Here is a 22,024-nt window from a genome sequence, read left to right as displayed (position 1 = left end):
GCACCTCTTTTGGAACTGCCAGGGAACATCTTGAAGGTCAGCACGATCGATTTATGCTGCAACTGATTCCCTTCTCACATGCTGTATGGAAATCTCTTGCTCAGACAGACGCATCAAGGATTCTTTCGTTCCCAAAAGCTCCAGCATTTGTTACTGCTTTCATCATTCTTGTTGGTACCCAGTGTGTCCTGAGCACGATTCTGTGTCTACCACAGTTTAGCCTGAAATATCTCACTCATGTTTTTTTTGGACTGAAACCAGATTAACTTGCTCAAGTATGTCAGAAATAGTAAAGCCCTGGTGAAACTAATATCCAGCCAACTTATGCTCACATGCCTTGAGCCTAATCCTGCCTTTATGGTGAACCCCAAATTTCTTGCTCTCCCTAAGATGGGACAAATAAGCAAAATACACTAAGCAGAAAAGGTACCTAGAAAAAAGTGACAGACAAAAAACACCCCAAACACCCAACACATGGGAGATCTGGGCTGCAAGAACAGTTCTACTTGAGCTGGAGAGCCTTCCCTGCTGTTGTCTGCTCTCTGGGACACTGGAAGGAGCAGCCTGGATAAATTATTCTGATGACCTGCAGCCATTCCTGTGAGCTTCCTCCCCAACAGGGAGGTCTCCAGGCTCTTCTCTCTTATGTGATGAGAAGTATATCTGACATGAAAACCCCTTGCCACAGGGTGGCACGTACCGAGTCATGTGGAAACCATGAAAGGGATACTTCAGCATCTAATCATCAAGAATTTAAAAATAAAGTGGGTGCTTTGCTCTGGCCAAAAGGTGGGGCACCCCTGCTTCACTGGATGTCAAGGAAGGGCCCAGACTCTGCTCTAACAGTGAAGCACTGTGGCTCAGAAGCACTAGGTATTATTTCCTAGCTCTTCACAGGCACCTTGCGTGATCTCATGGATCACAGTCTCTCTAAGCCCAGCTGCTCGTCTCTAAAGAGACTGATAACCTCCCTTACAGTTTTCAGCATAAGGTCTTCAGGGCCAGGTACTACTTCTTACAATGTGCCTGCAGGGTTTCCCAGTAAATGGGATCCTGGACTTCGTTGAAGCTTCTGGCCAATAGAGATGTAATACAAAAAAATAGTGGCAGCTGCTTGTCCTCTCTCTTTATCCACACAAAACTACCTATGACTTCTAAGAAAGCCACATCAAGTCACAACCCCAGTGTTTAGCCAGCAGTGACTACTGTGGCCAGGGTCATGGCTGCCCTAGGAAGCCCCACAGGGTGTCACTACCTGGTTTTCTAACCCATCCACTATTCCAAAGAGCAAATGCCGTGGCATGCAGAGAAGTAAAAGGTTCCTTCTGCCATGCCTCCCCCTCACTCCGCGCTTGCTTTTTAAGTGAGATCTAAGGGGGCTGGGCAGAAGGAGGCTTTCGTGGAAGGTTTCAAGCATTTTCTCTTTCCATTCCTCTTCCTTTACATCCTGGTTCATCTCTTGCCTCCCAGTCTGGTTTTCTCCTCTTTGCTACTTGCTTTCCCACCCACCAGCCTCCCACCACTGCGCCACAAAAAGCTTTAACAGCTAAAGTGCTGAGCTCCGTGACAGAGATGGAGAGCTAAGGGCCAGGGAGGAGCACAGAGGGGATTTCTGCCTTCTGTGTAGGAGTCTCACATAAGTACTTTGTTTTGAGTGTTTGTTTCTAGGCTCTTCTGCTCTCTTCCAGCCTTTGAGGAGATCCTGGCCAGCCCCACAAACTCACAGGAGCCAACACCCTATGCAAGAGACACTGAAAAGCCACCCCTTGTTTTCCTCTCTTGTTTGAGCTCCTTAGCTGGGCAAGAGGTGCCATAGTCTAGTACTAAGATGGGAAGGGCACAGGGTACCAATGAGATACCCTCATCAACAGGGAACTATGGAAAAGCCTTCCCCCCTTTTCTTCCACCATCTTCTATAACAAACTCACTCTTTCCTGTCATGGAAAGTGGCGATGGAAAAAATTACACCCTCTAAACTTACACTTCCTGACTGAGAGCTTGCTGATCCCTCATCAGTCCCAGCTCTTACTGCCGCCCAATATGCCTGATGATGCCTCCTCCCAGGCCTGGTCATACCTATGTGTCTAATTCCTTCTGCAGTACCTTTACCTTCCACTTTCCCTTGCCACAGTTCACGTGTCCTTTAGCCCCACGAGGTCCTCCACCCCGCCACATCCCTAAATCCTTTGGTCTACCTAGGCCCTGTGTTTCCACGTGTCCTTCATCTCCTCTGCTACTTGATGTTACGCAGCCTTCCCTACTGCTCGTAGCTGTCTTTCCACTGTGTGCAGTCCCCATATCTTGGCCATGACCCGTCTGCCCCTACGCCGAGAGGCTGGGTCTTAGCACTTCCCACTCTGCAGGAGGCGTCAATAAAGAGACAGGCATGGCATGGGACACAAGATGTGAAAAGCTTTCTCTTTGCTTCTCTGCTCTGGTGTTCAGGCTGGGATTACCTGCATCGTCTTCTGAAACAATGCTGTAGATGAAGCTCCCGGGGGGATGCTCGGCCGCCCTGCGGTACCACAGAGGGAAGTGGTCCATGGTGAAGATACTTTCCTTGTCCTTCCCTGTCAGGAATTTCCTGCCGGGAGAAAACCCAGGGCAGCCTTTTGTACGTGGCGCAGAGGAGCGGCAGCCCTCCTCGGGGTGACACCGTGGGACCCCAGGGCTGGGCACATCACCCGCCTTTCATCACCTGGGGCTTCTCCCGCGGCGGCGGGAGCCCGGGGACCCCCGGCTGACCCGGCCGCGCCAGAGCAAGGCTGCCCGGGGAGCACCCCTCGCCTCGGGGACTCCGGGGCGGTTTGTGCGGGCTCCCTCCCTACCGAAACGCGGGTACCCTGCCGCCCTGTGCCTCGCACCCCCCCAGCGGGTGCTGCTCAGCGACCGACCCCCGGGACGGGCTCAGCGTAACCGCCGCCATTTTCTCTCAGTGCCCGGGGGCCCGGCGGGGAGCGGCGGCACCCCCACCCCGCTCCGAGCCGCTCCCCGCCGCACCGGCGCCGGCGCCGCGCCTTTGCCGGCCGCCCGCCAGGTGCCGCTGTTGCCCCGGCCGAGGCCCCCGGCGCCGCCGCCACCGGCCCCGAGGGCGGGCCGCAGGCTCCCGCCGGCGGCAGGGCGGTGGCTGCCTCCGGGGCCCGGCGGGTGCGTGGGAAGAGCGGGAGGCAATATGTGGCCCTTCCCCGCGGGAGGCCTGGCCGGTTCCGCCGTGAGGAGCGAGGGGCACGGCGGGGGTGAGCAGGCAGGAGAATGGGGAGCGGGTGAGAAAAGGAAATTAGGGAGTCTCCTAAAAGGAAAAAGAAAACAAAACCAAACCCCAGAAAACCAACCAACCAAACAAACAAAAAAACCACACAAACAAAAAAAAAACCAAAACCACAAACAAAAAACCCCTCCCAAACCCAACCCAAAAAACTGAAGGTCATGGTGCTGTGGCTAAATACTGAATGAACTCCCAGAGATGTCTGGACTGAAGTACTTGAGGCATTGGGTGCTCCTGAAAGCAAGAGGGTGGGTCCTGAGGGCATGGCAGCGGGTGAGCAGGAGACACCTCATGAAAAATCAGGTCACTGGCTTCCCTGGAGGTCCCTATGTCTTGCCTGACAAATCCTATTTGTTTTCAGGCTCTCATTTTGCTGTATATTTTGATGTGATGATAATTACTCATTTATACGGTTCCCTCCTTTCAGGGGATTCCAGAAGCGCCTCTTGTGTGATGTGCAGGGGTCTGTCACTGCAGCGTGGTGACTGCGGCTGTTTAAAAGCACGGAACGACACTCCTGATGAGCAGCGGGGAATAGGGAATCATTGCATTAACCTCCTGCAGCACATGTTGTTTTTGCCCTTGATGCCAGAGCCTGACTATCTGGAGGCTTATCCAGACGGCCTCAAAAACATGAAGAGCATCACCTTTAAGGCACAGCAGAACTCTCTGCCGTGAACTTGCAACTTGTGTTTTGGGGGAACTCAGAGGCAGTGAACAGCTGCCAAGAAGCTAAGGACCACCACCGACACTGTCCCCTTCTGTTCTATCTGCTGTTCTGCCTCTGTGACCTGTCCTTTCTTACAGCAGCATGCACTAGCCTGCGTATTCAAATGCAACAGAAATGCAAACTATACCCTTTCCATGTCAAAACCCTCCACTGAATGCACACTTCTGCCTTGAGGGAGAGGACAAGAGAATGAATCGTATATGACAGATGTCAGTCATATCACTTAATGCCTCACTGGAAGGCACTGTGTTACTACTGCGACATGGGGAATGCAAGAGGCAGAGCAGAACAAACCTGGAAGAGGAATTGAGACAGAAAGATCAAACCTAGCCAAGCTGCAATGTCACCGGGCCAGTGGAGTGCAGAACCTCTGCACTGCAAAATGGTCCTGGGGATATATAGTAGCTGCAGACATTTCCTATTAGCTGACTGAAGTCAGGGAATGATTGAAGTTTTTCATTGAAATAAATGCACTTTGGGACAGTGTTTTAAGAAAAGCCCAAAAGGACCAGAGGAAGACAAAGGACCCCTACCCTGACTCTCTAAATCAGCACCAATGCCCATCAAGGTGATGCTCCTTTCCTTTCTGTTTCTTCCTCCCCCTGTACATTTCTAAGGCTGGTGGTGACTTCATGCTGCCCCTTCAGAGACATAGAGAGAAACCCTTTAATGCAGTTCAGGGACTCACCTGTTGGAAATTTTCTCAGAACCCACGTACAGGGCACTCCTCATGAGTCCAGCCCGAGTGCCCAGAAATGCCATCTCAACACCTGTGTCCCTGTGGAATAGAAACACACAAGCAGAAGCAAACAGTTCTTAGAAGAATATCCATCTCCCTGCCCCAGGGTGAGGGCCTTCCAAACTAGAAGCCACACCTGGAGACGTGGTCCCAGGTTCATTTGCAATATAACCCGTTTACACCAGGAGTGACACTGGCTCCTCCCTGTTAATGGCAAGAGGTTGCTACTGGTTAACAATTGGCAGGCTGAGACCTGTGCCTAGATTCACACCTTTGAAATTTGCTCATCTGGTTTTCTTCTAAGCAGACCATAAGCTCCTTTTGCCCTTCTCCAGACTGCCTGCATGAGGTTGAAGTGAGGGAGAGGGACGGCAGAGAGAGAACAGCTGTCTCAGGCACACACAGGATGGGCCGGGTAGCAGACTGGCTCTGAAGCAGTAGATTGATTTGGAGGTATCAAGGGCACAGATGGGACAGCTACATGGTGGAGAGCCTGCTGCAGCGTGGTGGCCTCAAAGTGAGGAGTGTGTGTGGTATAGCCATTTAAAGGTGTGCTGATAATTGGGTGTCCTATCATGATTGCTGCTGGCACAAGCTCTGTTAGTGGTAGGGGTACTGGTAACTGAAACAGGGGCAGGAGTCCCATGGCCACACATCTGTGTAAGTAGCATGTTTTCTGCTGAGCATCTGTGTGACATGATGCTAGATACTACAAGCAACAGGTGCCTCACTGCAAATAGTAAAGTAGAAAGTTGTTTACTGAAGGCAGCCTGTCCACTCCCTTCCTGAGGCTCAGTCTGAAGCCATCACCAGCAGTGATCAAACTCCCTTTTCTTCACTGCAGGAAAGGGAGCACATTTCTTGCCACCTGGGATGGAACTTCTGCTACAGCCATATTGGAAGTTGAGCCAAACCATGCTGCTGCTGTTCAAAGGGATAAATGAAGCATGGGGAAATAACTTATAACAACTTTAAACTGAAGTGGTCTCTGGTGCCCTGAGATATCAAACTCTTACCACCTGAAGAGGCAAATGCAGTGCGTCTGAGCTAGGTGCCACAAAGAACTTGTGCTGAATAGCTCTGGCACTGATGCATCTGAATCACTGCTGTCCTCCAGTGATATTCAGACAAACTCACCAAACTGAAGGCTCCCCTGAGAAGGCCTAACTTGCTGGAGTCCGCTCCCAAGAGACACTTTTTGAGTTATTTCTAAAGCTATTGAGCTATTTCTATCACCTTTTTGAGCTATTTCTAAAATTTGTTATATGCTGTGCAAGGATCTGTGGCTGTTTCAGGCACTGCATAAGCCCATAGCATCTAGAGATGCATCTTCAATGGTGTTTTATTCATTTTTATTTCTCATACACTTACAAGGACATATTGAGTGCTAGTGTTGTCCAGTAGGCCTCCATGGGTGCAGTGACCACTGCATCAAACAGCACTTCCTGGACCAACTCCTCATCGCCTAAGAAGAAGAGAGAACAAGAATGAGGAGAGAAAGACATGTACATCCCTAGATGTCTTAGAGAGTTCCTTATTATGGAGCATCCGCCTGGCCCAGGGCAGCGAAACAACATGGCACAAAAAGAAGCCTCCCCTTGCAGGGCTAAGAACAGGACCTACCACCCTGGATGGCGGACAGCACAAGAACGGATGTTACACAAAGATCATCAGACTGATTCCCCTGCAAACTCAGTGGAAGGGTTTGGGTTTGAAAGTGTGGGCAAGCGAGAGGTTTTCAAATGAAGTTATTCGTCAGGCCTTCACTCCAACCTTCTCCTTGATCAAACAGGCTGTCCACAGCCATTGCCTCAAATCCTTGCTTTGACCTTTCTTCTAGGTGCCCTTTGGAAGGACACCAGACACCCCATTTCACTCAAGAAGCTTCTTCAAAGTCCCTAGTGACTTCATCATGGCTTCTACCCTGACCTTGGGTTCATTGGCTTCTGTGTTACACCTCTGTCCTTCCTGTAAATCTCACAAAATTCTGTCCTGTCCTGGTTTCCCCCAGATGCTCGAGCCAGTCTAGTTTACCAGTCTAGTCCAGCCTGGATTGGGACCGCGAGGTGTTTAGGTAGGTTCAAATATGCCATGTGCTAAATGGCATACTCTAAGATCCCATTTATTTGACCTGCCTCATTTGTGTATTGCCCTGCCTGCATTCATTTTGTGCTGTGAGAATGCGATGGCTATCGTATTGCAGATATGCCCCTTTCAGTGCTGTTCTAGATGGAGCCATGCCCCGCTATTTCAGTGCTTCTGCCTCCACTTACTGGGTTGAGGTCCAAGGTCTCCCCTAATATTTTCTCCCAAGTTCTTCCAACTTTTTGTCCTTTATTTGTCACAGTTGTCAGAATCCATTTCTCTATCCTTGCTGTCATTCAGACCTCAAAACCAGAGCTCACCAGCAGATCTTTCCCATCCCAGGCCCTACATATCTAGGTTGTGTCCAAATCATATTTGGTTTTCCTCCACAGCACTTCCAAGTCTGCGTGTTTCTCATAGTGACCTCTCCTGAAACTTTCCTCCTCCTCTTCCCTAGCCTTTTCAACTCCTACATCTCCTCTTTTCGGCCTCCTCCAAAGACAGCCGGAAGGGCTCTGCTCACACTGTGCAAGAGAGGATTACATTTGTTTTTATTTTTAAGAAATTCCTGTCCTCATGCCAAGGGTTTGTGTCTTTCAGGTGGTGCATTACATGTAAAAGCTTGTACTTGGCACAATTAAGGGGGATGAAGCTGTGAAAGTGGCTGAAGGACACCCTAAAGCTAAATTGCTCTAGGGAGTTCCGATGCACAGCTGCCCACCTCTGCCCCCTGACAGAGATGGCACTTTGTAGTGGTGCTGCATCAGCTGCTTGTACGGCTACACCTTGCCTGGAGAATGGGACCTGGTGCAAGCGATTAGCAGCAGGGGGAGCAGGAAAGATAATAATTCTGTGACAATTTTTCCCCCAAATCAGTTACCCAAGTCAGTTTTGAAAGCAAAATTAATAATCCTTGTTCTGAAAGAACCCATCTGTCTAGATGGCACCATGCAGCCCTCAGAGGATGCTGGCTGGTGCCCTGGGGAGCAGAGTAGTCACAGCAGCTTTCCTGGCTCCTCCTGCCATTACCCTCTCTGGCCCAACTGGTCAGTCTGTCTTAAACATGGTGTGCAGCCCCCACCAAGCTCCACTCAAGCCTTTCTCTTTTCAGTATTTCCTGTGCTGAGACCGTCAATAAGGCTGAGTAATGTGACAGCTTTGAAGTGGAAAAAAGGTCCTCTGGTGGAGACAAGGAAGTGGATCCTAAGCTCATTTCCACGTGTGAATTAAGCTGGGCTTGAGTTCAGTCCTGCCAGTGTGAGCAGGTGCCACAGGAGATAGGTCTGACACCAATCAGTTTGTCACAGTCCCCTCTCCCCCGTGATGAGTACAGGAAAATCCCAGCAGAGCCCTTTGGTGCCTGAGACTCACATTCCAGGTCAGGTTCCTCTCCAGTGAGGAAGCGAATCACAGCCTCCAGCTGGCTGAGCTTCCGGTGGTCTGGATCTATGTCGGTGATGCAGTAAATCCTGGTAGGGAGGGGAGAAGAAGCCCACAAGGGCAAAAAGAAACCACAGTCAAGCAAATGCTCCTGGAAAATAATAACTGCAAACAAAAATTTAATGAGAAAGCTTGGGCTGCAAAGATTTTGCTGCTGCTGCATGCTGTGCCCACTCAAAATCTAACAACGTGGTTGTAAGTCAAACCCTACCAATAAACAGAACACCAATAAATCTGACTGCTGTGCTTAGTTATGTTCTCCAGCATAAACTCACAATGCAACATAGCAGTCCCAAATACTTCCAGCAGTTATCTGTATTATATGTTAAGATGTTCATATAGACACAGGTGCACAATAACGATGTGATGGAGAGACATGAAAAGCACAGGGTCACGTGTAATGTGAGTAAAACTGGTTTGGGAGCAGATAAACCAAGAGACATAGAAACAAAATATGAGATGAGGAACGAACTCGCAGTATGATATGGTGGCAAAAAAAGCTGTCCCAAAGAGACACAGCTGCAGGATCCTCTGGACACAGTTTGGGGAGAAGTGGGAGAACATACTACAAATGTACTATGAAAAAAAACCCAGTCTTCTAATCCTGCTTCCAATTTTGACTGCTTCATTGTCAGGACAACGGAGAGGAAGGGGTTATAAGAGAGTTACAACTCATAAAGGGGCTGAAAGGAGTTATTTATGAGAAGAGTCTGAGAGAAATGAATATGTAAAGTGTGGTAAACTGACACCCCAAGTTAGGAGTAGAAGAAGAAGAAGTCACTGCTTGTGTCTTAAATGCACTGCCTGTGAAACTTGACAGTGTAATGAGAAGTGTGAAGGGCTGCAGGGTTTCTTGAATATAGTTATTTTGGCTTTGAAACAGGCTGGGTTCATGTGCCTGGGTGTAACTGGATGTTGGGTTCATGAAAATCCCAAACCTCACAGCAATAAATGGAAAGTGCCATGCTTCCACCCTGTTTCATATCCAAACAAAGCAAAACCATAAATTATGCTTGCTATTGAAACAGGGGTCATAAATCAGCTCCACGTTCACTAGAAATTAGGTCTAGGCTCAGTTCGGAAGAATGCCAACCAAAAATAAGCTAGGATTTAAAAAAGCACTTCAATCTCTTGCCAAGCTTGCAACAAAATTTCCTGACAGGTCTGACATACTGTAGGTTTTGTAGCACAATTCTGAGCAACACAAGGAGGAACAAAATAAGTCTGAGCACAGAAATCTGAGCATAAGTCTCAGGAGATGTTTCCTAGCAAAGGGGTGTGCGAGGCCTCGGTGGGATCTCCCAAAGGAAGAGGTGGAACTGAATTGCCTGGAGACAATCAGGTCTTTGCAGGTACAGCCCATGAACAACACTGCTTTTTTCCCTAGGCCACAGAGGGCGGTGAACTCAAGCCAAATTGCCAGGAACTTTGCCAAAATCTCACGACAAAGTCCTGTGTCACTGACAGGATTTCCTCCACTTACCATTCGTTCGCTAAAGACAAGTCTGGCTGGAGCAGGTCGTGCAAACCTGAAACCAGATAATACATAGTGTATTTGGTTAGGTAGCAGACAGGCAGATCCAGGCTGTGAAGAAGTGAAGCAGTGAAGTTCAGAGTAGCTACCTTGTCCCTTAGGACAGCATGGCTGTTCCAGATTAACCTACCTTCTTCCACTGAAGTGTTCCCCAGAAGAATGTACTCCCCATGTCCCCTGGAAAGCACAACACCCAGGCTGCAGGCAGGAAGGAAAACAGAGGGCCTGTCAGCAAGGAGAGGTGTAATCCCCAAACATGACACTATGTTCCCTGCAATTACAACCCTTAAAGACCTTAACTAACTCCCACAGCTATTAAAGAAAAGAGCATCATCAAAAGAGGATTAAATGAGATCTGGTTCCAGCACAAGAGGCCAAGGAATCTGTCTGTACAGCCATGAGGCATTTTTGGTGACAGTCTTTTTGGCCAACATTGTAGGTTCAGGTCAGCAATAACATTTCTCAAATTTGTGCCAATTCCAAACCATTTCAGCTGGGAAAGAAAAGACCACAAAAAATTTTTTGCTTGATTTCTTATGTGATGTTTTATAATTTTTAGTTTATAACAATGTTTTGTTTAGAGCCATATACCAGAATATAAAACATATTCAGTGGAACTGAAAATTGAAGATGTCCAATTTCTCTGAAATGAAACAACATGCTTCACCTAACGTATAGCTTTTGAACTCTGAACTTCAGATAAATCTTAATATTCCTGTTGAGTTGACCCCAAAAATAGTTTAATGGCTATAGGAACAAAGAAGTCAGTTATTCACACTGTTCTACTCATGAGTCATAACCAGTTTTATGAAGAAAAGGAACCGATTTACTGTCGCTGGTGGCAGACTTCTGATATACCGTATTGGTGTCATGTGAGTCCTTGCTCACCTGAAGGGTGTGCCACTGATATCCGTGAAGAAATAATCATTGGTGAGGAAGAGAACTCGTTTCTGGAATAAGAGCATGAAAATAAAGTGAGAGACCATCTGACACACCACGGCATAGTGATGATGGGGTCCTGGGATACCTGTCCCCAAGGCTAAGCAAAAGCAGTTGATCGTTACTAACACTTCACACCCTGCTAGGGCTGGCTGGAGGCAGGGATGAATGTGCAGTATTCAGCAACTTGAGACTTTCAGGATCCAGGCAGCCACTCTGTCTTTCCATCTAGGGCTTCAGTTAAACCTTTCTTTGCTGTAGGGCTCCTGCACAGGCTGCAGGAAGGGGTGAGGGGAAAGCTGCCCTCTCTCTCACACCCTCAGAGCCAGCGCACTGGGGCCCTGCTGCTCTTCTGCTATACAGAGCAAGCTTGCTGGCTTTGCACATCATCACCATCCCAAGCAGGAGGGGGGACTCCGTGGGGCAGGTAGGAAGGAGAGGTGGGGTTGGAGGAAAGGCAGGATGGCAAACCTACCACTGTGTGGGTGGGCAGCCAGGGCCAAGTCTCCCCACTCCTGTGGGAAATGCTGAGATTCCTGACATTTGCTTTCTTGCCAAACTGGGACAAAACATTAACATATTCCAATTTCGTTAAAAAACATCAGTAAAAAAAATATATTTTTTCAAACTGAAAAAAGTGCTGATTCAAATCCAAGCCATTTTGATTCACACGAAAATATTTTTTTCAGACTGACATTTCAACTGAAGACATTTCAGATTATTGAAAGCTGCTTCAGAACTTCAGCTGTTTGCCAGACTGGCCTTTTCCTGTAGGAAAGTGTTGATTTCAGTGGAACTATTTCCAAAGGAGAAAAGTTTTTGGAAAGTTTCTATCCAACCCTTATGCCAGTATATGAACCCTAATATGTTTAAAATCCCAGCCCCAGTCTGAAAACGAGGTGAGAGGATGTGTGTGGGAGACAGGGAGTGAACACAGAAAACTCTGTGTTCCCCAGGGAAAGAAAGTCGCGCCTGCTCTAACCTGCTCAAGCCATGCAGCAGTGGAAGTGGAGTGAGGCAGCGCCAGCTCCACAGCCTGCCCCGAGTCTGTGCACACAGTGGATGGGCTGATAGAGATGGGGGTTATTGTTAGGTGAGGAAGTGGCAGACGGCTCAATCCCTTTCCTCCCCTCTCTTTCTGTGCATGGCAATTGTGCACTGTTGAGCAACAGCGTCCCAGTCTTTTGCTGAGCCGAGATGTTCCAAAAGTGCTGTGATAACCCCAAGGAACATGGGATGGTGGTGTTTTGGTGACTGTGGAGATGGTACAAGAGGTATTAAGCCTCCCTTTCCTTACCAGTCTGATCTGATGGTGGAGCGAGGTAAGTGTGGGGAAGAAGGAGATCTGGGGCTGTAGACCTGCCGCTGGGGGAAAGGATGTAGTAGAAAATGGCCCAGCGGTGCCACTACTCTGAGACCCTTTCCTTCAGCAGGGCTTGGTCTGCTCATTCTTTGTTCCCCGACGTGCCTCTCTTCTGCACATGCAGCCACTTGGCACTTGCGCCTTGTGGGAGGGAGGGCAAACCTCTGTTGGGGCAGGGGATGGGTGGCCAGCTCTCCCCAAGACAGCTGGAGGTATCACCACTTATCCATGGGAAGGAAGAGAAGCAGAGGCACCCTTGAGCCAAGTGGGGCTGAGGATGGTCAGGCAGGACTTTGCTCCATAGCGCAGAGCAAAGACGACAAGGACATGGGCATGTTGGCATGGTGATAGAATGGCTGCATACCAGCACCTGTGGTCTGGGAACACATGCATTTCCAGTTTTGGTATTGCCACTATACTAGGCAGTTAGTCCCGGCTAATACCATCATCAGTGGTTTGTCACAGCTCCTACCTAGGTCCTCACTCTTTTGCTTTCAGTCACAACCCTTTTGTACCCTAACTGCAAGCAAAGGCATTTTTTGCCACTAGATCTCTCTAATAACCGTCCCTTGTCTTCCGTCCTTATTTTCACTCTTTATCTCACTCCACTCTCAATACCTTCCTGAGATCAACCTGGGGAATCAACGTTTACTTGGCTGACAGAATAATTTCTATCCCTTTCACTCAGCCCTTCTCTCTGCCATCTCTTTGTTTCAAGGCTTTGTCAGCACTTTGTTTCAACGCTTTGCTTCATCAGCTAGCAGAGTACAACTGGGAATTGCTAAGTTTCATTTCTGGTTCTCTCTCCATGCATATTCTGATAATAGTAAAACTGTCACATACTCAGCTTCAGTCTCCTACTATGCTTCATAACGCTTGCAGAGTTGCAGAATAAGGCAGGTAATATCTCTTACGAACGCTACCTTTTGTTACCTTTTTTCCATGAGTAGGGGAGCTGAAAGATGTCCCTAAAACATTGATCTCAAAAGGTATCTTTGGATGACTCAGAAGAAATGTTATTGAGGGTGCACAGAGACAGAGAAAGAGGTTAAGCTGGCAAAATAAGCAATCTAGACTTATAAAGAATAGATCTTGCTGGAAAACTCTGATTGCTTTCCTGACAGAATAACAAAGGTAATGGATGAAGGGAATAAAGGACATGCAATGTATCTGCATTTATATAAAGCACTTGAAACAGCTTATCATGAAATTTTATTTTAAAGAATCAGTTCAAGTGGGCTTAAGTAAGATGTGGAGTGAGAACCAGATGCAGTACTGTAAACAAAAAGAAACAGTAAACAACAGGGCATTGAGGGAAAAAGATGCAATGAGAGGAGCAGACAGACTCTGTCTTAGGAGCCCTTATGTACAGTGATCTGTAAGACAAAATAAAACGTTTCTCCTCATACTGAGAAGAAGTCCCAATGGCCCTAAAAATTAGAAAGACTGGACAAGAAGGAGTGGCAACTGGAACAAATGGAAACCAAGGCAGCTTTTCCAGCGCAGCTGTGGGAGGGAGAAAAATATGAAGGGACAGCAGAAAGGAGATTTGGGGCTCCCTGTTCAGGAATATCCTATTGCAGAGAATAGATGCTCTCTACAGAGCAACAGGGAAACAGTGCTGAAATAATTCAGTGAAGCCCTGGTACCTGTGTACCAGAAATGATACAGGAGACAAAGGGAACAAAAATAATTGCTGAACTGCTTGGACTGAAAATTGTGCAAGTATTTCAAATGCAGATGTTGGCAGTGCCCAAGAGAAGAAGGGAAAAGCCATTGACAGGTACCTGATAGTTGCAAACACCAAGAATAGAGAAGGACAATTTAGTTACAAAATCTAGTAGTAGAACCATTGAGAGGAAACGGAGGGGGTGTCTTCATTAGGAAATGGCATCATTTCAGCAGTGGCTGTCAGCAGGTGGTTTATTAGAATTGCTGCTGACTGTGGCTTAGCATGGGAGCAGTTCAACCAGCCTCATCGCTGGAAAAAATGCTCTCTATAAAAGATGGAAAATTTTCCTGAAATATGGAAGACTTCTGGGCAGTGTAACTTGCAGGACTCTGGAATACTTCCTAACAGCAGATGATGAAAGCCAAAATCTTTAGGAGAGTTAAATAAACCTGAATGAAAAAGTATCAGTGAATATAAATGTACAAGACAATTTTACACTGGTTCCAAAGTAAGATGTATAACCCTACATTAGAGCTGGTAGGGAACATTCAAAAGTCTCCATTTCATTATGACTTTTCATAAAACGTCTGTAAATATTTGCATAGAAATTTAATCTTGGACCTGGATAAAGGAAATCTCATTCTGACAGGGTGACAGACAAAGTTTTCATGAGTGTTTTTGGGTAGGGAAAAGGAGTTGCAAAAATAATCTCCAAACCTCTTTCTGTCTAGGTCAGCTCAGCAAAGCCTTTCCCTATTCTAAACTCTTGAAGATCTCCAATTCATGTCACAGCCCTGTAAACAACGATCAACGTGGGTTTTGGCTTCGCCTGGACAAAGTAGGGATCTGTGAGGCATTTCCAAGGCCTTTGTAAGAGCAGAATGTCGGTAGGTATAAAGAGCACTTCTAACGATGCTCTATTTTATGTCTTTAGCACATGTGTTATATATGTAGTGAAACAATAAAATCCTCACACTCAGAAAGGCTGAGCATTAAAACCACAACCTCCATGGTCCTTTAGCATCCATTTCGCATCCCCTCTCTCATGCGACCTGAAAAGAAGGATAACTTCTTACCCCTTTATCCACAGGGACCTTCACATCCATAGAGAGGTAGCCTGTTTCCCCATTTATCATGGCAGTTCTCAGCTGCAGAGGTGAACAAGATTAGTATTAGCGTCTCCAGGCAGGGCAGGCAGGAATTAATAGAGCCACTTATCATTAATGAACAGGGGCTGGCAGAAAAGAGTGACTGTTTCCCCCACACACACACCCCAAATCTCACTCTTGCTTCTTTTAAACTGAGAACCTGTTCTCAGTGGTCACGTTCCTTGTGTAGTCAAGCTGATAAGTGACACAGAATAATAACGGCTTATGCTGAAAGCTTGTTGATGTGCCTTTTTAGCGAAAGGAAAGGATCTGGAAGCTATGTAATTGCCAGTCCAAGTTTCAGACTTCACCATTTGGCAGCCAGAAAGCCATTGGCACGGTGCTTTGAGAGCCTGGAAGAGGAGACTCCTGAGAAACCCACTAACTCCCCCAGACTGATTCCAAAGATCTTGAGCATTTTTTAAACTGATTTATAAATTATAGGCTGCATTCAGCACCACTTCTGAGGTGCAGCAAAGCAGCTGTTTAACACAGCAAAGCAAGACTGTATGACAGCAGGGTAGGCAGTAAGAAGGCTGCTCTATTCAATCCAAGCTCCAAAGGCAAAATGTAATTTTCACAGTGACTCTCAGCCTCTTGCAAGAAAGAGCCAGGGAATTTTTCCACAAGTGCAGCGGCTTTAACTTTATATCCAGCCTGCCAGAGCATATCAGCTTATTGCTTCAACCTGGACAGAAAAAAAGGTGGGAAGTAACTTATTCATTCACACAAATTGCTTCCTTACTTCCAGAGACAGGCCTCCATTCAGGTGCTGGCCAGTCTCAACTGCATTTGCTTTACAAGGCCACAGTTCTGTTCATTATGGCTGTTTGATGTGGATTATTTACAGACCTAGAATATAAAGCTTGTGTTTCCCAAGGCCCATGTCTTGGAAATCAAAACACTGACTGGTAATGTTACTCCTTTTTGGCTAAAAGCATTTGACCTCCTGCCACAGCCACAGCATGGTCTCGTTCTATTCTGACAGCCTGCAGCATTTTCTATGGGATCTGGGTTTAGTTCAGATATTGCTGCTTTATCCATATCTCCTTGAATGTCAGGCATCTCTCATTGCCCCATAAGGCAACTGCCAATAAGGCAGTGGAGAAGTAAATCAGTGGATATGTGAGATCTCCTTGGATCTCCTCAGCTCCAGTTAGTCTGCACGCAGGCTACTTGTCTTGTGCCCGGCCCCCCAGGTGACAGCAGCTGTAGGTTGGTGCCACACTCCTGCCTTGCTGCATTTTCCTCAGTAGCTTTTCCTGCACTGAAAATTCAGTTACAGTCCTGGTCTCAGGGAGCCCCCATAATGCTCAGCACTTTTTAGGCAGGACAATTCTGGCAACAGCTGGCCTCCACTTTGAAAAATGTGTTGGACATGAGTCTATGTACCTCTTCTCTCTTATAGAAGGAACTCTACCAAGAAAAAGTGAGTTGGACAGAGGGATGGTCTGGCACATGCTGAAGCACTGGTTCCTGACACCCCAAACAGCAAACTCTGCTGCTCCAGGGCGATGAGTCTGTGCCGTCCTCATCACTGGCAGTGAGTGCTGTCGATCCCTTTTCCCTGTCCACTTGTGTAGTTTCAAACCAACGCAGACATACTGTTTACCTGAGGAGTCTCACAACATCTAGGTGTTTGCCTCTCAGTTTCAACATCCTTGCAGGCTAATCTCTTCCTGAGTGGTTCTGTCAAGGCTGAAGAAAATATTTGGGTGACAGTTGCTGGAGAGGATCCCTCAAGTGAGAATCCCTTTCCCTTCACACTGAGAAGATCCCTGTGTTGCTTTACAAACAAGCCCAAACTTCCTTGCTGCCCAGCTGCAGATAGTACTATTGTGCATCACTTGGTATTTCCCAGACAGTGCCACCTTCCCTCCCCTAGATTTCTTTTTAGCAGCTGGCTGTATTACACATCATTAGCACTTGGGCATATTTTTCCAGTCTGAATTTGCTGCTTATCAGTGTTGCTGAGATTATACTGCAACCGATGTTGAGTCTGTCATTGATCTAATACCATAGCTGCAAATCTGAGTGTTGAAATGTTGGCAGCTTTCTGCTGCAGTGGGTGTATCTTGAGAGTCTCTAGACTTGCTGAAGTCACACTGCAGATATCGTCCGCGTCACTGAATGTCTCCGTACCCTCATTGACTGCAACCTACCTTTCTTCTGCGGTACAGGAACACAAAGTGGCTTTATTTTTCATGCCTCTTTTGAAATTTTTTTTCTGATGGATAGATTTACTCTGATTGCCTATGGACAGAAACCTTACACTTTGCATCATATTTGCATTCAGGTATCAATGCTATTTGGTCAGACAGAAAGCTGCTATCCAAATAAATACGACAGCAAAACGAAGTCCTCTCATTTACTTGATTTTTTTTTTAAATAGCAAAGTGGGTAAAGAGGACCACCTCTAAAAGTGGCTCCAGTGAGAGAGAAAACTACAGTGGGAGCAGAGCCCTTTGCACTTGGCCTGCACTAGCGACAGTAGCTACTTTGACCCTCTTGCTGGGCAGTTTGGTTGTCCCACCTGTTTAAGTGGATATCTATAGCATCAGATCAGTTTATCTCAGCAGTCTCCCCTGTAATCCAGAAGCATGTGTCCCACAGCTAATTCTATCTTACTCCAATTCAGTTCTTATCTTAGTAACTTAAGTATCTGTTCTCTCCTAATTCTTCTGAGTAAAAGAAAACCAGTGACAGAGGAACCTCTCTACCTTCTCATGTTATCTGGGTTCCTAGTTGTGCAATGTGGCAATGTGCAGCTGTTAAGGTGCATGCTGTTTCTTGTTTATCACTTTTTAATAATTTTGCTCAAAAGACAGTAGAAAAGGTATTTTCTAATCTTTTCCCTCTTGTCAGCTATTGTTTTTTCAGTGCCTCCACACCGGTGCAATAAAGTAGTTTCTGGAAACTTGTTTTTCTCAAGTGTCTAAGTCTCTTACCCTTTTAGTCTATTATTAATAGTGTCTGTAAGCTTTAGTCTCTTTTTGAATGCACTTTCTTCCTTATTGCGGGTCTCATTAGTTGAGTGGCTTCAGCCAGATCTCACATGCTACGTGTATGGGTAACATCATGGGACACCACCATACGTCTAAGCTGTCTTGGCTTGGTATTAAGGCAGCATTTGGGCCTGTGTACACACAGACTGGCTCCTTGGAGAACCCTCCAAAGGGCTTCCTTCCACCTGCCAGTACTTTCCATCCCTGTTCCATGAGAAGGAACACTCATACTGGGAAGGAAGACAGTCACTTTGCAGGAGAGCATCATTCTTGTCCTCTTGTAGACCACCAGCCTCTCTTGGTCAGGACCAGTCCAGCACAGAAAAAACCAGGAGTGCCTGCCACTCCCCCACCCCTTCCATACAGACACACAAAGTCATAGAAAGAAGAAGGTACGAAAAAGGCTAAATTCACTTTCTGATACTCACTATTTCATCCTGGTCTTCCCATTCCACTTCTGAGAGATCTACACTGTTGTAGTTTGGCTTAGGCTTCAGTTTCTTTCCTTCTTTATACTGGTGTTTATTTAAAAAAAATCAAAAAAAGGAAAAATACCCAAGTAAGTGCTAGATAACTTCCTAAACTAACCCTTTAAGAACTGATATCTAATTTGAAAAAATAGGGTTGTCTTATTTATTCTCTGACTGGGAAGGCAGCATTTGGGTGCAAGTGCCTTCTCAGTCCCATGCCATGTATTTCTTTATGCAGGCAGTGGGGGCTAGGGCAGTTCAAGTGGGAGAGGCTGCTCCAGGAGCAAGGACCAAGCAGGAACATAGGTCAACTTGCAGGTAAAGGCTATAGCCTCTTTTGTGAAAATATTCTTCTAAATAGATCAGGACAATACACTTGCCTCCAGGAAATCAGTATTTTCCCACAGCTGAGAGTGTAATCCCATTAACACTAGAATACCAGCAAGAGATCTTTTCTGATGGGAATTAGACTTTGGCTCCACTGACAGCAAGGTAGGCTTTCCACCTAGGGCTAACTGATGCAAAAGAGCTATTTCCCTGTAATCTTCTGGGTGAAGGAAAGGGTGTGGAGCAGACTAAGAGAGGCCAATTTCAGGTGGAGGATAAAGCAGTGCCCTTGCCTAGCTTTGCCTTGCCCTATCCTGGAATCACGATGTGTCTCTTCACCTAGTGAAGTAACTACCTATGCCGGTGGTCTCCCTGGGCAAAGCTGCCTTTTTGAAGACAGCTGCTGTGAAGCCTTGTGGTGGCACTTGCCGGTAACCTCACTAATGCTAATAGCTGTGCACAGGTGGATTTGTGCCAACAGGCATGTGTATGAAATGTAAAATCATTGTGTGCCTGGGTATCTGAGTAACAAGGCCAACTGTGTTTTTGCAGACAGATGTGCAGTCTGGATCTCCAGGTGGCACTGTGAGGGAGGAACATGTCCTTGTGTCTACTCCCTCAAGTCTCAGAAGGTCCTTGCAGCCTACTGGTCTCTAAATTGTCTCTGACTTACCACGTTACTAAGATTTGTGGTACTGGACCCTGCTAGCCTCAGATTCTGAAAATGTCCAACACTACAGCTGCTGGGTAGCTATTACTGGGGTGCTACTCATGCTGAATCTTCTTGTAGGAAATATGCCTGAGTGAGGGGAATTGTTTCTTCAGCCTGGCGGTGAAACCTTGTGTGGACACAGATACACATGTACCCACAGTACAGCAAGTGCACACAAATACAGCCCTCACATGCACTGTTATAGAGAACAGACAGGCAGTGTACCTTACACTTCATACACATGTGTGTGCGTATATACGTCTGTGCAAGTGGAATTGATTTCTCTGGCCCTCATGCTCCTGGGTGCCTATATATCACAGCCTGGTAGCCTTCACAACTCAATAAAATATGAGAAATCAGGAGCATCCCTGAAAGCCACTGTTTCCAAGTAAGCAAAGGTTCCCATATTCACAGCTATACATACCAAAGGACGGAGGTCTGGATGTGAAAGGATGTAGCCGTTGTTGGTGTTCAGAAAGGCGTATCCATGGACACCCAGCTGGAGAAAGAGGCATTAAAATAATTAGTGCTTTAGGTAGAGACACTGCTGTGCAATGGGTGCCACTGATACCTTGGCACGGCCAATATTCAGAAATATTTTCCTTTTATAGGTATTGACCAGTAGAAATGGGGTCCATCCCAAACCATTTATCTCCAGATCATTGGCCACTCTGTCCGAGCAGGGTGACTATGCTCGGATGCACAAGAGGATGGGCAGGTAGTCTATTTGTGTACACATTCAGAAAAAGATGCCCTCCTAGAGTCAGATTGTCCTCACGGATAATTACCACCTAGAGGCAGAATAAGCTCTCCACAACAGGCACCAGCAGTGCTTCACATAAAATGGGCAACAATGGGGAATGTTGTAAACAGTACAGAAACCGTGGTGACAGTTCTGTATGGCCATCACTACATATGCACAGCAGTGAATGAACAAGTGAGTATGAATCACACAGATGGCTTCCCTGGAAACCCGGTCAGTCTTCAGAGGAGTTCTGCATTATGTTTCAGTGTTGGCAAGACCAGACCTAGTCTAAGCCAGTTGTACAAGCCTGTAGTCTTAAAATGCTTTTTAAGAAATAACATAATCTAAAAAGAGCAGACACTGGCTGACCTGATCTGCAAGAGATTTCCGAGAGAGTAATTACTCAGATCAAGCCCATATATAATACAAATTCCAGCTAAACCCTGAGTTGCTAAAAACCAACTGATAACCTGCGCTTGCCAAACCAAGAGGTTTCTCAAGAAAAACAAGAATAGCTAAGGTTTCTATCTTCAAAAAAAAATGTTGCAACTCTATATTCCTGTATAGACAATCCTGGAGGGATAACAATACGGAAGTGGGGACGTAAGTAATTTACAATCCATCTGTGCTTTTTTCGGAGAGAATGAATTCTGTATTTCACACATCCCAGATCAAAACTTTGGACTCTTTCTACCTGAAACAGTTTTTTGCAAAGCACACTGAGCTCAGCTCAGCGTGGCAAGAATGAATCCAAGACATTGGATCAGGACTACAGCGAACTTCCTTGTTGGCCTATTAAAGCTGAAATTTCCCAGCCCAGTAAGTGCGATCATAAAAAGCTCTCAGGGGCGGTAACTCTGGAAGCGGTCCTTTGTAACCCATATGCCAGGGGATTCAAGTCGAAGATCCTAGGTTTCCAAACTGGTCTGTAGTTGGAAGAGGTTCTGGGAAGTCATGTCCTGCCTCTGATGTAAAGAAATCTTTCAGATAATTTTCTCTCCTTTCCTGGCACTGCTTGGAGGAAAGACTGGTGGCCCTCCTTGGCCCAGAAGAAAGATTATTGTGACACGTGGCATTTGAGTCACATGGAGGGGGGAAGATGAAAAGGTATTAGTCTTATAGAGAAAATAAACATGTACAAAAGATTGAAGCTCCTAGACAAGGTTCCCCCAGACCCAAATCAGCTAGCTTTTGCATGCGGCGTACATGCACCCTGACACTTATAGTTTCTGGGTTGTCATTTCCTACAGCTGCATGCAAATGCTCTGCTCTGCATCCATGTCTGAAAGTGCCACACAAATTCATAGCTTCTGACAGCACTTTCTGTCCTTTGAGGCTGCAGCAATCAGATTTTGGACAACTGCCTAATTGCTAGTAGTTGTCTGATAGTTATTTAAGAGAAACTGAAAACTCGAAATGATGACTCAAGTTGCTTGATTTCTTGGTGATTCTCAGATGTGCTTGCTGCCTTCTGGTGTGCAGACTGGTTGAACAAAAGGTCATTGCACAGAATTTACAGCAGAAACCAAACTAAACAGTGCATTTGGATTTGGGGGGATATGATGTTCCTATGGGTGAGCATATTTTTTTAGATATACTGAACATAGAGCTAATGAAAAATATGAAAAGTTGTTGGACTAACAATTCTGGAGGGCAAATAGTCTATCTAGGTACAGAACAAGCAAGTAAGAGCCAACTCCCTGTACACTGTCCTGCCAAGAAATCTTCATGCTGATCTGGAGAAAGGAACCTCTAGGCATGAAAGAAAAGTTGGCTCTCCATACTCCATTCAGTCCTCAGTTTTTCTGCTAAGAATATTGACAGTGAAACTGGTTTCTTTTTGCCAGCTG

At 46.5% G+C, this 22,024-nt stretch overlaps 1 protein-coding gene across 1 annotated transcript in view; it reads right to left on the bottom strand.

Annotated features, from left to right (window-relative positions):
• Positions 1 to 22,024, bottom strand: part of CACNA2D4 (calcium voltage-gated channel auxiliary subunit alpha2delta 4) — a 132,844-nt gene that overhangs the window by 71,678 nt on the left and 39,142 nt on the right. The window contains exons 17-26 of the mRNA XM_075115745.1: positions 19,854 to 19,928; positions 18,349 to 18,435; positions 14,844 to 14,915; positions 10,682 to 10,743; positions 9,924 to 9,991; positions 9,743 to 9,788; positions 8,191 to 8,288; positions 6,106 to 6,199; positions 4,684 to 4,773; positions 2,457 to 2,584 (exon numbers count right to left, since the gene is read on the bottom strand). Of these exons, the coding sequence (XP_074971846.1) occupies positions 2,457 to 2,584; positions 4,684 to 4,773; positions 6,106 to 6,199; positions 8,191 to 8,288; positions 9,743 to 9,788; positions 9,924 to 9,991; positions 10,682 to 10,743; positions 14,844 to 14,915; positions 18,349 to 18,435; positions 19,854 to 19,928 (820 nt within the window). The remainder of the gene's footprint in view (positions 1 to 2,456; positions 2,585 to 4,683; positions 4,774 to 6,105; positions 6,200 to 8,190; positions 8,289 to 9,742; positions 9,789 to 9,923; positions 9,992 to 10,681; positions 10,744 to 14,843; positions 14,916 to 18,348; positions 18,436 to 19,853; positions 19,929 to 22,024) is intronic.

Source organism: Phalacrocorax aristotelis, chromosome 1 (assembly GCF_949628215.1).
Source record: "Phalacrocorax aristotelis chromosome 1, bGulAri2.1, whole genome shotgun sequence".
NCBI lineage: Eukaryota > Metazoa > Chordata > Aves > Suliformes > Phalacrocoracidae > Phalacrocorax > Phalacrocorax aristotelis.
This window is presented reverse-complemented; position numbering and strand designations above follow the sequence as displayed.